General features: G+C 59.0%; 1 protein-coding gene across 2 annotated transcripts in view; it reads right to left on the bottom strand.

Annotated features, from left to right (window-relative positions):
- Positions 1-18,332, bottom strand: part of RNF212 (ring finger protein 212) — a 29,901-nt gene extending 11,569 nt beyond the window's left edge. Inside the window, exons 1-8 of one of the 2 annotated variants that reach the window (XM_077881634.1) lie at positions 18,178-18,332; positions 15,916-15,977; positions 8,783-8,857; positions 5,112-5,168; positions 4,335-4,393; positions 2,900-2,952; positions 2,753-2,813; positions 1,919-1,964 (exon numbers count right to left, since the gene is read on the bottom strand). In XM_077881634.1, coding sequence (XP_077737760.1) covers positions 1,919-1,964; positions 2,753-2,813; positions 2,900-2,952; positions 4,335-4,393; positions 5,112-5,168; positions 8,783-8,857; positions 15,916-15,977; positions 18,178-18,286 — 522 coding nt within the window. In that variant the 5' untranslated portion in view covers positions 18,287-18,332. The remainder of the gene's footprint in view (positions 1-1,918; positions 1,965-2,752; positions 2,814-2,899; positions 2,953-4,334; positions 4,394-5,111; positions 5,169-8,782; positions 8,858-15,915; positions 15,978-18,177) is intronic. The other variant, XM_077881631.1, reaches the window with a different exon arrangement.
- Positions 18,333-18,825: the final 493 nt, after the last annotated feature.

Genomic DNA, 18,825 nt, shown 5'->3' with positions numbered 1-18,825 from the left:
CCCACCCCGGCAGACCAGGCCGGGCCCGGGGGTAATCACAGCAGCTTTAAAGCTCTGCCTCTACTGACAACCTGCTCACTAGAGCTCTTCCCACGGGAGAATAAACACTCCAGAAAGACCCAGGACTTCCCTGCACGACCAGGGGCCTGGGGCTGCGGGGTCTGGCTCTCCCTGCCCTGGAGCAGCCTAGTGTGGAGTGCAGGCACCAGGGACAACGGCCCCACGTCCCGCCCGGGTGCTGTGGACGCCGCTGGCTGTGCTCAGTGTGCTCAGCACACTGGTGCCCTCGTCTCTGCATCCTCCACGGCTGACGCGTTTGCTCTCTGGATTCTCTTCAAGCGGTTTTTCACATTTTGCTGGCTTCCCTTATGAACTCACGGGGTGGGCTGTGTGCACAGGACACTGGGAGTCAGCTCTCACTGTCCCTGGTAGGAAGCCGCAGGCTGGAGAGCCTGGGGCCCTGTGGGGAGCCATCAGCACCCTGTGCCCCCATGGGCGGTACCCTCTCACCCCCCGTCCAGGACCCTGGGCTCAGCGCAGGGCAGTGGGGAGAGGCACAAAGGACAAGGCCCTGCAGGACCAGCAGGGCTGCTTTGCGCAGGTGTGGTGAGGTGGGCTGTGGTGCCCTCACCGTGCCTCCCCTGCAGCCCCGGCCACTCGCCCCCACTCGTACCCTGGGGCAGGGACCTCCCAGACCAGCAGGCCACGGCCCCCACGGCAGCCCCTCGCCAGCCGAGCCCTGTTCTCACGTCCCTGGAGGGTGTGTGCTGCCCCTGCCCCCGGCCCCCCCGACCCCCCAGCATCTCCCAGGAGACTGCGCTCCTCCCACCCCCACTGGGTGCTAACTGAGCTCCCGCCGAGGCACCTGCACACACACCCACCCCCAGGGCTCACGGAGCATCCGGGAGCTGAGCCCCACGGAGGACTCGTCTCCTCTGGAACAGGGCAGGCACACCCCAGCCTGCCGATAGTTTTTCTGGAACGCAGGCATGCCTGCTTGTTTCCTTCCCGGAAGCCCTTCTCCTGGAGATGTCCGAGCAGCTCCATGATCCCTGTGTGCCCTGGGAGCAGCACGTGCTACCACGGGGCCTGCGCTCACTCTGCAATTGTGACACCCCACCATCTTCCAGTCCCTCGGCTCTAACACCCGGTGACACGTGAACTTATCAGACCTCAGCCTCTGACCTCCAAACAAGGCCACAAGTGTGTGAGGCTCAGGGTCCAGCCTCTGGGCAGCAAAGGCCAGCAGCGGCAGGTGGGGGCCCGGGGCAGGAGGAGGTGCGCCCAGTGTCCCCCCCGACGTGACGGGCGAGAGACCGGCATGGGGAGGACACGTTGGCACTGCCGCCAACAGCCAGGGTGTGCCCTGCACCCAGCTCACAGCGGCTCTGCATTCCTGCCTGCTGCTGGGATCCACACTCCTCTTCAACGTGCTCCAGGGTGGTCCCTGGAAACAGCGCTACTTCTCACGGAGCAGCCCGAACCCAGTGTGCACCCACGGTCTTCGTGTGCGGGGTGCTGGCCAACACTAAGGTGCGCTGCTGGGCCCCCTTCCCAGGCTGGCCTCTCCTTCTGGGGATCCACTTCCCCAGCTGTGTCCGGAGGCACGGCACCTGGACAGGGAAGCAGCCGAGCTCCCCGCCACTGTCCCCTGTTGGCTCCTCTCCTGAGTTCCTCAGCTGGCTGGGAGGGGTTTGTCCTGACTACCCAGCACCACTCCCTCCCTCCCGCCTGCGGAGGGGGGCGCACTTGCGACTGTTTTCAGGACCCGCCCGGCGAGCCGTCCCACCCGCTCACTGCTCGGCCAGCACTCATCCAAGAGGCCCCACGGTGGCCGGTGGCCGCCTGTCTCCTGGTGCACGGAGAAACCACAGAAGCTGCATGTGGGGGAAGCAGCACAGGGAGCAGGTGTACTTACTTTCCTCGTCGGGGACGGAGTACCGTCGACTTGCATGGACTCCACTCTGTGAAGTGAACAGGGGATATATTTCCTGGGCCCGGGGCTCCGGGGAGGAAGGAGCACCAGCCCAGACCTGTGCCCCCCACCCCGGCCCTCAAGGGCCACCCATAGTCAGGGCAGACGCACAGGGGCGCACTCCTCCGCCCCCTCCTTCCACAGCCAGCTTGTCCTCGCCCCTCTAACTAAGGCCCAGACCCCCTGCACCGCAGGCAGGGGCGTCTCCTCCATTTAGCACTTACTGCCTGACCCGCACGTGTTACACCATGAGCCCCACGTTTGACAGCGACATGCCATCTGGGCACCCCGCAGGAGATGATGGCAGAAGACAGGACAGAGGACGAGGGGGAACGCAGGCAGAGGGTGAGCTGCTGGAGGAAGCTCGGGCGCTGCCCCAGACACACCCACACTGCGTCAGGGAAGAGTGGGGGCCAGGGCTGCTGCCAGCACATCTCCCGTCATCTCTGTGCAGGTTCCCTTCCAAGCTGCCACCCCCAGCCTGGCTGTCCTGGTCCCAGACCAGAGTCCCAGGGATGACACCCATCAGCCTGGCGTGGGTGTGGGATGGCCTGCAGCCGATCGCTACGACGAAGGGGACGGAGCCGTCATGGGACAGCCTGGACCACACACCTGCTTCTGGGGCTGTGCCGGGGGGCACGTGGGAGGGCCCAGCCCCTGACCCCCGAGCCACGTGTTCCTGTTCGCTCATGGAGCCATCCAGCATCGGGGGGACTCAGAGGGTCAGGGGAGGGCCGTGTGACACCCAGGGGCCCCCGATGCTCCCAGGGCACACACCTGTCAGAGGCTGACGACTCCAGGCGCAGGAGCAGGTGTCCAGCTGGCTTTGCGGAAGGAGCTGTGGTAGAGGTGTGAGCGTTAGGCTGCGTCCAGCCGGGCGAACGCCTCTTCATAGCCCTCCTGTTTCGGCCCCATGTTACTTACTTGAAACTGGAGTTTTCATTGCGCCAAGAACTGGTTCTTGTGACAATCTCATACTAAACAGACAGAGAGAAGGTGTTAATTAAACCACAAACATTTACTCCCGTGTCACTCACTGCAGTTTGGAGCACAAGAAGACAAAAAGCCGGATGCTCCCCGTCCGCCCAGTGCCCCGGGCCCGGCCAGCCTCAGACCCCCCTCCCACGCAGAGAAGCCCGAGGACAGGCAAGGGGCCCGCGACTCGCTGACGTGCCCGCACTTCATCCTGGGAACAGGGGGCGGGGGCGGGCACGGGCTCCCGCTTGCTGACTTGACACCAAGCTGCTCCTCCTGGGGACACAGCATGGTAACAGAGAGCCCATGGCCTCCGCACCCCCAAGGATGAGGCCATCCTCCCTGGGAATGCAGGCTGCGCCGGGTGTGCGCAAGCAAGCCAGCAGGACGACTGGCCCAGCCAGGCCAGAAAGCTCCACCCGGAGCAAGAGCCCGAGGCATCGGGTGACGTGCCTAACAGAAATGGGAACCAAAACACGCTGACACCACGAAGGTAAAGATGACCCAGGGAAAAAAAAAAAAAAAAGATGACCCAGAACCTTCCGCACATGCAAAATCGAGCAGCCAAAATGAAGTCAAGGTGGGAGAGGTGTGCAGCGCAGAGCTGGGCAGAGAGGCAGGGCCAGGGCCGCAGACCCACATGGGGCACCGAGCGGCACAGCAGGAGGGGCCGCGGAAAGACTGCGGCTGAGAATTTTCCACAGCTCACAAAGGACAGGATTCCTTGACGCCGCGGAGGCCGAGTCAGGGTGACCCACATGGGTGCGCTGCCCTCTGCTGCCCCTGCTCCACGGAGCGGCTGGGAGCCGGGTCCCCCAGAGCACACCCTCACACTGGGGCCGGCTGCTGGGTGTCCTCTCACCCTGCCCGTGGTGGCCTTGGCACGTCGGCGCCCGATCCACAGCGTCCACCCGCAGCCGGGGTCACCCTGCACACGCGAGCCGTCGGTGCACAGCAGCTCCCCAGGACATCAACCCTGCGGCCTCCAACCTGACGTGCGGCCCCCAGCGGGGCTTCTGCGGCGCCCCCGGCCTAACACGCCTGAGCCAGACGAGAGGCCTGAGGCTGCCCTGCCCCAGCCGCAGGCCACACGCGTCCACCTGTCACGGACGCCACAGCCCTGGCAGCAGGCTGCGGGTGGGGGTCCGACAGGGCCTGGCCGCAGAGCCCCTCCGCGCACGGCCCTCTGGGAGCGCCCCCAGGACAACTGTTCCTGTGCTTTCACGGCCCCCTTTGCTTCCTTCTGCTGCATTTTTGCTTCGACGGAAGCTTCTGGCAAATGAACGTGCTCTTTCTTCTGCTGCCCTGGTCACAAGGTCTCAGACAGATGGCCAAGCAGGCGGCACGGTCGGGCACCCCGCGGGAGCTCGTGGACAGCACCCACCTCTGCAGCTGTTCCATCCTCAGCACGGACTTCTGAAGGGATTCCTCCAGCTTCGCGATCTAAACACAACCAGACCCCGGTCATCGGCCAGCTGCATGGACCATCTACATGTCTTCAGCCACGAGTCAGAATGTGGGGGATGGGGCCCCCAGGGGCTCTGTGGCTGAGAGTCTGCCTTCAGCTCAGGGTGTGGCCCCGGGGTCGGGTCCCCGCGGGGAGCCTGCTTCTCCCTCTGCCTGTGTCTCTGTGTCTCTCAGGAATAAATAAATAAAATCTTAAAAATTTAAGAATGTGGGTGACACGACTGCTGTCCTCTTGCTGCAAACCTGCATGGAGTGCAGGCCACCAGGGCCCTGGAACCCGCAGTCCGGACAGCGTGATGCTGTGGGGAGGCTCAGCCTCAGCCGGGGCCCCCCTGGGTGCTCCCCTACGCTCCTCCATCTACGCCCCACAAGGCATCTCAAGTCCGCTCTGAGACTCCAGAGGAGAGTATTTATTGGGCAAACAGGCATTCTGACTGTCCTTCCATAAGGATTCCCCAGGGCAACCTCACAGCTGCCATTTGTGGAAAAGGGCCCGAGTCCTGGGATGCTAGTGGGTCCGTGTCAGCGTTCCAAAGTGAGACTGCTGCCGTGACCCTGGCTGGGTCCCCAGGTGGCCACGCGCAACAGCAGACAAGAACCCCACGGGCTGTGGGTCAGGACAGGTGCCCGCGCAGTGGCCCGCCACCTGGAGACACGGCCTTGGTTAGCGAGGCCTCCAGCCCCCCGGATTTACCTTTTCTCTATAGAAGGCCAACAGTCTCCTTCTGTGCTTTTCTTGAAATTCTGAAACCTGAGAAGAGAATACGTGTCAGCTGCTGGCAGTGGGCCGCTACCGCGCAGCAAGTCCCAGGCGCAGTGGCCGGGAGGGGCCTCCAGCGCAGGCACAAGCATGCTCTGCTTCCCTGCGCCCTGTCCCCTTGCCCGCCTGCCGGCCCAGGCATGGGCTCTGCTGGCTGCCACCCTGGTCTGGAGCAGAGCTCGGAGACGCTGTGCTGGCCATGTGCGCAGCAGCACGTGTGCCCGAATGCAATGCTAGCTGAGGCAGCGTGCTCCATGTGAGGTCGCAGACAGTGAGGGTGGCACCGGCCCCTGTGCCTGGGGCTTCAGTGGTTCTCGGGGCCCAGCCACAGGACAGGACACGGCCCAGCAGGCCAATCAGCGGACCATCCCTTTGGCAGCAGCAACTGGATCACGGGATGGCCTCCTGACCAAGCAGCACCAACAGGAAACACCCTGGAAGTGCTACGTGGACGGGCTGGCCCAGGAGGGGAGACCAGCGCAGGCCGCGTGCCACACCAAGTGGAGGGGAGTGCTTCTGAGAGCCCAGGCCCTGGTCTGGACCCCCAGGCCCGCTGACCCGGGCCTCGTGCCACCTCTGATCTTCCATTTACACGAGCCCCAACTTGCACATAGCAGCAGGACCTGAGAATGCCAGTGTCACCCAGAAACTGCCACCTGGGATCCACCCAGAGGAGGAGACGGGCATCCCACATCAAGGGAGATTTCCAGATGGTGACGCCTCCCCTCCTGGAATGCTGCACTGTAATTGCCAATACAGGGCTCTGCTGCCCCCGGGCACAGGCACGGCCCCACGTGCTCAGTGGCCTCCTCTAGGTCCCACACTGTCCACGCGGCCCAGGACTTGTTTAGTGGACGGACACGAGGGCGGGCCCTGGACCCAGGCTCCCTGGGCTAGCACAGACCCGGGCAAGAGCTGCTGTGGACAGGACAGCCAGCCCACAGCTTCGGTGCCTCCCCCATGGCCAGGCCACCTCCTGAAGAAGGGGCTACGGTTAGGAGTGACCAACACCCCCTTCCTAGACTCCTGCATCTTCCAGGGGATCCCACGCCCTTGGGGCCTGGAGGACACGATGCACAGGTCCCGTTCCCCAGGACAAAGGCTGACAGATGTGGGCTCTGTCTGTAGCATCTGTCTGGTGGGGGCGCCATGAGGGCCCATCATGTTGCCCCCATGGGCACCCTCATCTTCACAAGGCCATGTCCAGAAGTGCCCCCGATGCTCAGTGACGGCCCAGCTTCCGGGCAAGGTGTGGGGAGGCAGCAAGGAAGGGTGGCCAGGCCTAGACCTGAGGCAGGGGCACGCACGGCCAGGAGGGCTTTGGGCAGACCTAGAGCCCCCCATCCCGCCCCACAGTCGCCCTCAGCCAAGATGGGGCTGACAGTCCGTCGCCTCAACAACATGGTCTCGTTCCTCAACGGGCTCCGTGCCCGCAGCAGGAAGAAGGTATCACACAGCTGCCCGTAAGCCTCATGTCCCAGAACAGGGCCCACCCTGAGACGCAGGAGGCACATGCGCTGGAAGCGACCGCAGGACAGCCCACCCGGAGCGCCAAGGAGCAGGGCCGTGCCTGCACTGGCACCGGGGCCCAGCACGGCCTGAGGGCGGGCGGCGGCTGTCCTTGAACCAATACAGGCAGAGAACAAGCGTGCGGGCCTCCGTGGCTGACACAGTTGTGACCAGGCAGTGAGGCCACAGCCAGGACGGGGTCACGGAGAGCTGAGCCTGGGAGGCCTGCGCACAGGATGCTGAGGCAGGGGGCAGCATCAGCCCCATGTCCGTGCACCGCACACCTGTACCAGGCAGGGGCCTCCGGGATGTCCGGCCCTTCAGGAGGAGCTGCTGTGGCTGTACCGGGTGGGCAGGGGGTGCGGACACCAGCAAAATAAAATCTGAAAGGGCCACGAACCTCATCCAGTAGAGTGTGCCCCCCTGGATGGAGTGGGCACCCGTTTCCTGAGATTTTTACAGAGAGCAGAGGCTGAGGAAGGCCAGGCCAGGAGGCGACGGGCAGGGAAGCTGTGGGACGGCCCGGGGGACCATCTCCTTGGGCAGAGCCACGACCTCTGTGCGGCAGGTGCAGGGCGCCTGGAGCAGCCTCGTGTGCACACTCTGACCCACCGACATGGGCCAGCTCCGATGCAGAGGTCGTCAGGGGAAGGAGAGAAAAGGTTCTGCTTCTTCTGACCAGAACAGGAGGGGTGACTTCCTGAGGGCCTGTGTGAAGCCACCTGCTGTGGTTCTGGGGCCTGGGCCAGGGCCTCAGGGGGGTTTCATGCTCTTTACGTGGGTTTTCTGCCCCACGAGAAATTCATACCAAGAGGAACCTAAGATACACACCAATTCATTCATTCAAGAATAACAACAGGCCCAGTATGTTGACAGACACACATGTGAAATCCCATCACGTGGCCTCTGGAAATGGCTTCGCACCCTGACTCGGGCACATGGCCACGGGACATGCAGCCCAGAGGCGTGAGGCAGGTCCCTTGGCAGTGGCCCCCCACCCTTGTGCGGGCACAGGCTCTGACACGGCACGGGGCTCTGACACGGCACAGGGCTCCACGGGGCCGTCAGGAAATGCCATGTCCTCAGCTCCCGTGGTCGCCAATGCCAGGGCTGTGAGGACCTCCCAGAACGTGGGCAGCTTCTGGGCTTCAGGGGCCTGGATCCCCTGTGGCCAAGGCAAGGAGACCTCCAGGCCCTCACCTAGCACTGGCCCGGCGCCACTACTGTGTTCTGGGGCATCTGTGTGTGGCCCGGGCCCCTCCCAGGACACTGGGCTGAGTGCAGGCGCACAGCCGTGACACCGTGGTGCTTCCGGCTGCGTGACAGTGGGAGACGAGAGGCCGTGCAGAGGAGGGGTGGCCTTGGCAGGGCTGCTGGACCACGGCCTCCAGATGTGCAACGGGCCCAGGGTGGTCAGCGTGAGCACAGCTCTCCCTTGGCCCCCTCCCATGGAGGGTAGGTGGGAGGTGTCCTGCAGCGGGGGGGGGGGGAGCTCCCGTTAACAGAAGGGGGAGAAGCAGGAGGGCTGGGGGCTGGAGGGCTCCCTTCTCTCCCAGGCAGCTTCTTGGAGAGAACGGCAGCCCACACATGGTTCAGTGACATCTGGGCATTCAGGCGTCTGGGGCAGGGTGAGGCATGAGGAAGGATTCACGACACTGGAGGGAGGAGCAGCAGGTGAGATGTGGGGGACGAGGCACACGTGGTGAGAGGAGCAGGGCCGGGAGGAATACAGGTGCCCGGGATGGGAGAGTGTGCCTGAGTGGACCGTGACCCTCAGGAAGGACAGCCTCACGAAGCAGCCTGCAGCCTCGACTGGGGCCCTTCACAACCCAAAGGTGAGGCCTGCCCCAGACTGAGAGTCAGATGACAGCCATGTCCCCACACACAGCAAAGGCATAAGCAGCCACAGCAGAACGCAGCCGAGGGCTCAGGCATAGCGAAGGCAGCAAACACGTGCTGATCCTAAATCCCAGAGGGACTGGTCTCAGAGCACGTCACACAGGGTCTCCGCTGACATCATCACAAACTCGCGTCTCTGATGCGTGCTGGGCGGACGGGCGTCATGCTGAGTGAGAAGCTCCACATGCAGTGCTCACCTGGGAGGTCTCTCTTGAGTACTTCTTGCACAGGCCGTCTATGCCCATGAACAGCGCCTGGATATCCACGTCGGTCTGAAAGGGAGGGGAAGCGGAGGTCTGTGTCACCGCTTCTAACGCGGGCATACAGACCCCGGGGAGAAAACTGCACCCCGAGATCTAGAACTAGCCACAGACAACACCAACCATCATGTCCAGATGTCCAGGAGCCCTGGGAGGGTCGCCCATGTCCCAGCTGCCAGTGGCTGTGGCAGGCGAGGGGCTCCGGGCACCTGCTACAGGACAGGGGTGAGGTGAGACACACCCCTACCTGGAAAGACACCCCCAAAGGCTGAAGGGGGAAGACAGAGCACACACACGGAACTCAGGAGGGAAAAGGCAAAGGAGCGCGGCTGTGACCCAATCACACCAGACTGAAAAGCTGCAGGGAGAGACTTGTGTGTCCTCCCCGTCTGGTCTTTAGTGTGGACTGTAACCAAGTCATGAACGTCAGGATGGTGGCTAGGGGGCCATCTATGCCCCCCAACTCCACTAAAACAACAGTGAAACTACATCAGGTTAGTGTGAGAAACCAGGCCACGTGCCATGAAGGGCAAGGCCTTCTGGAGCAGACAGCAGAGGGGCCGGCGCGGATCTGGCTTTGGGAGAGGACGGGCCAGTGTGGGGACATGGCCTTGGAATCCACGCCCGGGTGTCAGAATGGTGGGGACCCTGCACAAGGCTGCCTGGGCAGACCAGGGCATCATGGTGCGGCATGGCCTCCAGGTACCTGTGAGCTCTGCTCCGCACCAGTAAGACCTGCCACGCTGGCACATGGCTTGATGCCATGGCTTAATGCCACCGAGCCTCCATCTCCCGAGCAAGGCAAGCACACGCGGAGCCTTCCCTGAGGGCCGTGCAGTGACTAGGCAAATGAGGAGAGGAGTGCCCCTGAGAGAGCATGGCCAAGCCTGGTGCTCAGCAAGGGGGAACCGAGATCTAGAACTAGCCATGGTCAAGGTCAATGAAAGTACGTCACACACAGACCACCCAAAACTGGACAAAGAGCTCCAGGGTCAGAAATGCAAGCACCTGGAAATGCTGTCACCGATGTGTTAGGGGCCACATCACAGGTCCGTGAAGGCCAGGATGGCACGGGGGGTGTGTGGAGACAGGGCAACCAAGGGTTCTCCAGCCTAACAAACGCCTCCTGCACCGGCCAGACAGGACACCTGCGCAGACAACTGCCATCACATACGGGGTAGCCATGCCGTGGAAAGAGGTAAACAACAGAGGAATATGATCAAAGCACCAGAAAACATTAATTTCCATTAAAGAATTCTAAGCCCAGTTAAAATATGCTTCAAAATGGAGGCAAGAGGGCAGCCTGGGTGGCTCAGCAGTTTAGCACCACCTTCAGCCCAGGGTATGATCCTGGAGACCCGGGATCGAGTCCTATGTCAGGCTCCCTGCGTGGAACCTGCTTCTCCCTCTGCCTGTGTCTCTGCCTCTGTCTCTGTGCCTCTCATGAATAATAAAACACACACACACACACACACACACACACACACAAAAACAGAGGCAAGAAGAGAGATCCTTTTCAGACAAACCAGAGAACTTGTCACCAACAGGAGACACTGTCTTGAGGTAGGAAATGGTTCCTCGGTGGGAGCAGGGGGTTCGGGGGCCAATGAGGAACACGAGGGAAGGGGAAATGGGTTACCCAGACCAGAATGGCGACCGCACACTAGCTGCCCTGTGGGGCTCTGTGCAGGCAGAAGAAACCACACGCCAGCAGGGTAGGGGCAGGTGAGACAAAGGTAAAATGGCAGAGGTCTCTGAGGGCCTCACATCGGCAGGAAGGTCTAGGCCACATCAGGGTCTCTGGGGTCATGGAAATGAACTCTGTCTTGGTCTGAGTGGTGGATACGTTCAGGTCACAAACAATTCCCAGAGCCACGCACCTGTATCTGTGCACTTTCCCCTATTAGGCTTCAACAAAAGTCAGTAAAAATAACAAGTAAAATTCCCTATTTCTCAGTCAACATACTTTCAGAAAATGCACAGGTCACAGGAGTAATTGAGTAGAAATTTCAAAGTATTTCAAAGTGAAAGTCAAAAAAATGTAAAGAAGCCAAACACATACAATCCAGGCAAGGATGAACAGAGGGGTGCCCCAATCCCATAACACAAATCCCACCCATCTTACAAAACAGACTAAGTCCAAAGGAAAATAAAGGAAACAACAGAGAACATAGCTGAGAACAAATGTAAAGTGCAGATAAACACTACTTCTCTGAGAATGCTGATAAAAAAAATAAAACGAGGAAGATTGTTGAAGAATAAAGAGAAACTGCAGCAACTATTACTTTGATGAGAAAGGGACATCGCTACAGATCTAAGACTCTGAAAATACAGAATACCGCAGGCACGCTGATGAGACATTTGAAAATCTGGATAAAGTACACAAACTCCTAAAGAAAGACCACTCACGCTGACCCAAGAATTAGGAACTCTGAAGACTCCATATCTAATTAAAAATGTAAAACCTGAGAGGCCTGGGTGGTTCAGTGGTTGAGTGTCTGCCTTCAGACCAGGGCGTGACCCCGAGGTCCTGGGATTGAGTCCCACATCGGGCTCCCTGCGTGGAGCCTGCTTCTCCCTTTGCCTGTGTCTCTGCCTCTCTCTCTCTCTCTCTGTCTCTCAGGGATAAATACATAAGATCTTTTTTAAAACAAATTAAAACCCTAGTTAAAAACTTCCCCACACAAAAAAAAAAATTTCCCCACAAAAAGCCTTCTAGGATCAAATAGTGCCACCCATGAATTCTAGCATACATTCTCTGAATAACGCCCCCCCCAAAAAAAAAAACTAGAGAAAATAAAAATGAAAGAATTTCCAACTCCTTTTAAGCCAGTGAAAACCCGACTCACCAAAACTTGAAGAGAGTATCTATAAGAAGAGTTACAGATTGGTTCTCATATGAACACAGGCACAAAACCCCTCAATCCCTCATGCACATGTAGGCTATACTGCATCACAACCAAGTTGTAGTGTTTAAAATTTGACTGTGGGTATAGGGACACCAGGATGGCTCAGTTGGTTGAACATCTGACTCTGGATTCAGCTCAGGTCATGATCTTAAGTGGAGCCTGCTTGAGATTCTCTCTCCCTCCCCCCTCCTTCCCCTCCTCCCGGCTTACATGCACATACATGCTCTCTTTCAGTCTCTCTAAAAGGGACCCGGACCTACTGGCCCCTCCAGGGCCATGCTCTCTTTCAGTCTCTCTAAAAGGTAAATAAACAAAATCTTCAAAAAAAGAGAATTCTACCTTGGGTTTTTTTTTTTTTAAAGATTTTATTTATTTATTCATTCATGAAAGAGCAAGAGAGAGGCAGAGACCCAGGCAGAGGGAGAAGCAGGCTCCATGCAGGGAGCCCGACGTGGGACTCGATCCCGGATCTCCAGGATCAGGCCCTGGGTAGAAGGCAGCACTAAACCACTGAGCCACTCGAGGATCCCCTGCTCTGGGTTTAAAATTCTAAAAATAAATACAATTCACTACATCAACAAAATACAGTAAAAAAAATCAAATGACAACCCTGATATTTACAGAAAAACCATCCGATAGAATCCAACATGGCTCCTGATAAAAACCCTTTAGCAAGAAAGCCAGGGTACCACGAATACGTCATGGTGAACCACTGGAAGCTTGACCCTGAAGTCACAAAGTGACAAAGGACACCACCATCACCACTGTGTCTCGTCGTAGCCTGTGCAAGGAGGAAAAGGTGGCAGAGAGAAAGAAAGGGAGGAATGACACAGAGATTGAACATTTGGAGAGGACATGGTTGTGCAGAGAGAGACTCTAGGAAAAGCTCCAGATCAGCCAACAGTATTATCAAATGAAAACAAGGAGACTAGATAAAAGCTAATAAACAAAATCTACTGATTTTTATATACCAGCAATAAGCACAACAGAGATGACATCTTAAGAGGTGAGCAAGGTATCACCCCAAATCATCGGGGCCCAAGGATGAAGCTAACAGGGCGCAGCCTCAGTGCAGAAAATCACCACTGGAACCAGAGCACAGCTAAGTACACGGAGGGGCACCATGCTTGTGGACTAGAGAGTCCACGCTGCAGAGACGTCAGCTTTTTTTTTTTTTTTTTTTTTTTTGAGACGTCAGCTTTATCTACGTTACTGATTAAGCACCAACCCAACAGGACCTAGTATGTGTGGAAACTGACAAGTTGGTTCCAAAAGTTACATGGCACGTGCAGCAAACAGCACCCGATCTCAGTGACTCATGGAGGACACCCGTTTCCCGTCTGCACATGGATGGCCTCCGCTCGGGGCACAGCAGCTCTGCTTTGCTGGGTCACCAGTATCCACTTGGCAGAGTGGGAGGCTTTCCAGTAGAATGTTTTGGGGCCAGGCCTGCAGTGGCGTTGCTCCTGGAAGCAGGGGGGAGGCTGAGTCTAGCTGGAGGCCAGCAGGCCAAGGAAAGCTCCCAGCCAGACCAGTCTGCTGTTCTAGTGGCTGGTGTCTGTTTTTCTCCCCCCTACACAGAAAGGTCACCCTCCCAAATGCCCCCTCTCTGAGTTTACGCCAAACCCAGGTCCTCGATGGCATGTGGTCTTATCCTCCTGGTCCTGGTCCCACCGTGAGCAACCTCTGACCTGGGGCAGGACAAGTGAGTCCACTGCTCAGAGGACTCACTGGGGTCCGGGGGAGACCAGAGAGCATTGTTTCTGCCGCTGTGGGTTGTTCCTCCCCCACATCTCCCCAGGGCCCTAAGTGAAGTGGGCACGAGGAAGAGTACCCCAACCACACATGGCCCCCAGGCCCACCTCCTCACACATGGGACCCAGACCTACTGGCCCCTCCAGGGCTCAGGGCCTCCCCACTGTAGCCATCCTTCCCCATCTCCAGCCTACATGCAACCCCCTTGTTGTCCACACATCCTTCTGCTCTGCTCTTGGCTTTTGCCAGAGGCTCTGTCCGCAGACGGGGATGCTTCCCAGGCCCCGTAGGCTCCTCGTACCACCTGATAGATAAGGCAGTAGACCGTACTGAGTGTGAAACAGTAACGGCCCTTTTCAATGACAAACAAATGAACAAATACAAGTGGTGCCCTGTCTGCAGAGCAAAGGGGCAGGTGTGGGCAGCTCTTGTACTGCAGGTCCCAGGAAATCAGCTTAGCCTATTACAGTGTGTTTGGTTTTAACAACAAAAATCCCATTCAGAATAGAAACCATCAGGGGTGCTGCATTTAGCAAGGATATGTATTGTTTTGTGAAAGTGATTTCCCACATGTGCACACACGGATGCATTTGCGTGCAAATCCACACACACAGTGCCATGATCTCAAGTGTCCTTCCTGCTATAGGCCAGAGAAGCCATGTGTGCGTGGTCACACACAGCCGTAGGCAGAGACCTAAAGGCAGTGGGTGAGGGAGCAGTGGCAGGTCAGAGTCGCTGGCCAGGGGACCAGGTGTCTCCCAGAGGCCAGGCCACAGAGCCACGGCATGAGGGGACACAGGTTTTCCTCCTGGAAAGCTGCGATACATGCCCACGTCTGCAGATCCCTGTGACTGCAGGTGAGAAGAATTTCGAGGAAGCAGGGGAGAAAGCAGGGAGAATGGCTCTCAGGCGTCGTGGTGGTGGGCACTCATGCGGGCCCGTGGGGCAAAGAGGAGCCAAGCCCTAGGGAGACTGCGGGAAGGAACAGTTAGGAACAGTGTCGGTGCCCTGAGCAACTTCACTCACATGCACAGAGAACAAAAGAATACTTTTCTCAAGCATCTGTGGAACATTAACAATTACCACGTACCAAGCCACAACAAAAGTCCTGACAATTAAAAAAAGAAACCATATGGCCATATTCTCTGGTCACAAAGACATAAGACTAAAAATTTTCCACAGAGACGATAGAGGAGATAAAATCTAACCTCTCAGACATTAAGGAACATTTCTCCTGAATAATTCTTGAGTTGAAAAATTAAGTCACAAGAAAGATTAAAGACTATTTAGAAATGATAAAAAAAAAAAAAAAAGATGCTTGAAGTGACGTAGAAGAGCAGCAAACAGAAGGAAACAGACCATCCTAAATACACTTATTAGAAGAGGAAACGAATGACCTGAGTGTAGGGCCCAGGAGGGCAGGGAAAGGCCAGGGGCGCCCCCCTCAAGGGCAAGCCTGACCAGCTACGCCAGCCAGCAGAACCTGGCTCTGTGGCCAAGGGGTTAAGCTGATACATTTAAGGGAAATAAAGCGCTTCCTATTAAGTTTAAACACTTAAATCTGTGCCCTTATTTTTCCACTCCTAGCAATTTATGCTACAGAAATATTCTTACACGTATGCAGAGACGTGGTAAAAAAATAAAATAAAAGGTTCGCTGTGAGATGGAAACAGTGAAAACCTACCCCCCTCCAACCCCCCGGAAAACACTGAAATACTATGCAGTCTTTTCAGGGAGTGCGAGTGTGCCAAAAATACCAAGTCAACTGAGAAAACAGCATTTTGTAAAAAGATAAGTCACAGTAACACACAGAGCAGGAACTATACTCGCTTGCTGACATCTGTGGGAAACAGGATTTGGGCAACTTTCACATTCTCCATTATGATTTTGTCTCATTTAGATCTTGTGTGACTTTGTGTTATGTTCTAATCAGTAAAAACAACCGTTAAAGATTAAAACAACCGATCAAGTAAGTATTTTAGAACCTAAGTATAAAGAGAATAATCATTTGTGACTAAGTTCAAACCCAGCTGGTTAAACTGGTGTATTTCACAGAGATGACAAACGACCTGTATTCAGCCTCCTGCAACAGTGACCACCGTTAAACCTCCCCTCACCTTCGTGAGGAGCTAGTCTTGTGCTGAAGAAACCTATACAACTCATCTTCATTTCCTGGACACATACAGCAAACGACGCAGGGGCCAACCTATGGTCAGGAGTTACCTGTACGAGGGTTCAAAACTGAACCGAAACTTGTACTTTACTCAGAAATCTTGTAAGATCCTCTAGTTGATCTCACAATATGAAAGAAAATCTCAGACACCCCAAATGACTACAAATGACTACAAATTGAATGTCGAATTAAAAAACAACACTAACATTCAGATAATACATATTTCAACTTACATGTTTTGAAAGTAAAAGCGTGCGACAAGGGACTTTACAAATCAAACACTCATCTTTTCCACCTACAAAAGAAAAGCAAACTTTACTGTATTATAGTGAGTAGTGATTTTTTTTTAAGATTTTATTTATTTATTCATGAGAGACAGAGAGACAGAAAGAGAGAGAGATGCAGAGACCCAGGCAGAGGGAGAAGCAGCTCCTTGCAGGGACCCCGACGTGGAACTTGATCTGGGACCCCGGGGTCACGCCCTGGGCTGAAGGCAGATGCCCAACCGCTGAGCCGCCTGGGGACCCTGTGAGTAGTGCTTCTGAATGTGTACCATTGCAGCTTAAAATCACGGTATTTCTTCAAAAACATACAGGCTCATAGCACTTAACATTTTCCACGTTCAGAGAGTAAGGCCGTGCATGTGCACAGAGTTGAAGAGATTCCTTCAACTAATAATCCATTTTCCCCTGTTTTCCCAAGATGCTCCGAAATAGTATGAAGCTCAGCAATCTTCAAACTCAAATGTACTGCAGAATTTCGTACAATTAGGCTTTGTAATGATATCCTAATTTAAAATTTTTAGCTATTCAGAATGAAAACAGGTCCTTTCACCCTGTCCCGAGATGAAGCACAAGTTTTGTTCCGCCCCCGGGGACTTACCTCTGCAGCAGGAGACAGCTCACTGGGAAAGAGCTTTGGGAGTGTGTGCTGAGCTCCTGCTGCCCAAGGGCCGTGTGCCAACACCGCCCACCTGCTCTTCTGGGCGGCTCTGCACATCCCGCTCCCCAGGGCACTCCCGTCACCCCCTGGAAAACCCGCTCCCTGCATCTCCTCGCCTGCCCCCACCTGGCACCAGAGCAGCCCTCGCTGCGTCCCTGGAGAACTCAGACTCCAGTGGGGGCTGCAGGGCTCTCGACCTGTGCTCCTCCCCAGCCGCACACGTCTGAGCTCTGCTGTCTCACTAGCGAGCCCGGGTCCCCGAGCAGCCAGCAGCCCTAGGTTCCTTGCCCTTCCCGGCGGCACACCTGGCCCAGCCCAGGCCCCCGCCCAGCCCCCCTCCCCCCGCCCTTCCTCTGGCCCAGGGTGGCTGAGAACAAGAACCAGGAAGAACAGCCTCCTCGCTGAGACGTGCCTTCACAGACGTGGACTCCAGGATCCCGGCGCTGAACCCGCCACGCCGCTGGGCAACCCCCACTTTCCTGGGTGTCGCCCACCAGCCCCGTGGGGGCGAGCAAACAAGCCCTCGCCTCATCTGAGGACACAGGCGGGATCTTCCTCCGTTTCCCGCCTCTCCGCCACTTCCCACAGAAGGACCCACTCGGCTCTGCCCCGCCCCCACAGCCCGTGGGACGAGGTCCTCGTGGAGAAGGAGGGGCGCCCCGCCCCCACAGCCTCAGGCGGCCCCTTTCCATCTTGCCGGCGACACGGCCCGTGGCCTCTCCTGCAGCTCCCACCCTGGGGGCGGGGTCCGCCTGCAGGCTCTGCTCGCCCGGAGCCCGGAGCCGGAGCCCGGAGCCCGGAGCGGGCGGCCTGGGGTACCAGCCGGCCCTAAAGCCCAGCAGCTGCGTCGGGGGCCGGGAAGCGAGAGACGTGAGCGAGGGTCGGCGCTCGCGAACCCACGGAACACGGAGCACGAGCGCTGACAGCCGGCGGGAAGGGGCCCAGACGAGCGCGACGGCTCCGCGCAGACAGACGGCGGACGGACGGACGGCCGCGGAGGGGTAGAGGCCGGCCGCGAGCGCCAGGGGCCAGGGACCGCCGCCCCGCCCAGCTGGCCCGGTGCCGCCCCGACGCGCTCGCCCCGCCCCCCCGCCCCGGGGCAGCACCTGCAGCCTGCGCCCCGCCCCGGCCCCGGCCCCGAGGGAGCGGCCTCTCGAGCGCACCGGCCTTGCCTGACAGCCCCGCGGCCAGGTCCCCCGCGGCCACCGCCTGCGCCGACCTCGGGCCCTGCCCGCGCCCCCGACCGCAGCGCCCGCGTCCAGCCTGCCCCGCGCCCCGGCCCGCGCCCCCAACCCCGCGGCACGCGGCCCCCGGGGACCTGGCGCCACGCCCGGGCCGCCCCGACACGCGCACCTCAGGTCGCCGCAGGCCGCAGCGGGGCCGACGGTCCGGGCCGCGAGAAGGGCCGCGCGTTCACGCACCTTTTTCCTTCCTTCAGACCCTACTTATTCGTCCCTGAGAGACACGGAGGGGAGCGGCAGCCCCGCGGGGACCCCCGTCCCGGCCCCGCCCGCGCCCCCGCCCCGCCCCGCCCCGGCCCGCGGCGCCCTCACCTTTGCGGAGGCAGACGTCGCAGTACACGTGGCCGCAGTTGGTCAGGCTGAAGCGCGACGCGCGGGGCGGCGGCTGGAAGCAGCGGTTGCAGAACACCCAGCCGGCCATGGCGCCCCCGCCCCGCCCCGCCCCGCCGCCTCAGGCCCCGCCGCCCGGAAGCGGCCCCCGGGCCTCTGCACCTGCGCAGACCCCGCGGGGCCCCGCGCCTGCGCAGGAGACGGCGCCGCTCCCACCAAAACCCGGCTGGGAGACCCCGAGCGCGGCGGGAGGAGCGTGGCCCCTCGCCCGTCACCGTCACCGCAGGCCTCGCTGTTCCGTCGGGGCCGCCGTGCGGCGGGTCAGGCCGCGGAAGGCGCAGGCGCGGGCGCGGGGCGGGTGCGGCCCTGGCGGCTCCGGAGGGCTCGGCGCGGGCAGGACGGTGGTGGCGGCGGGACGCGGTGCGGGCGCCGGGCGGCCTGGGGAGGGGGACGCGGGGCTGACCCCAGACGCCGCGGGTCCTGGGCACACGGGGTGGCGGAGCCCGGAGGACCCCGCAGGCCCGGCGGGGCGGGGGACGGGGCGGGCGGGGGACAGACCAGGCGGGGGACGGGCCTGGAGGGGAGGGCGGGGGACAGAGGGGGGACGTGCCTGGATGGGGCAGGCGGTGC

This window comes from Canis aureus, chromosome 2, assembly GCF_053574225.1.
Source record: "Canis aureus isolate CA01 chromosome 2, VMU_Caureus_v.1.0, whole genome shotgun sequence".
Lineage (NCBI taxonomy): Eukaryota > Metazoa > Chordata > Mammalia > Carnivora > Canidae > Canis > Canis aureus.
The sequence above is the reverse complement of the archived record's forward strand: the minus strand, read 5'-3'. Positions and strand labels throughout refer to the sequence as shown.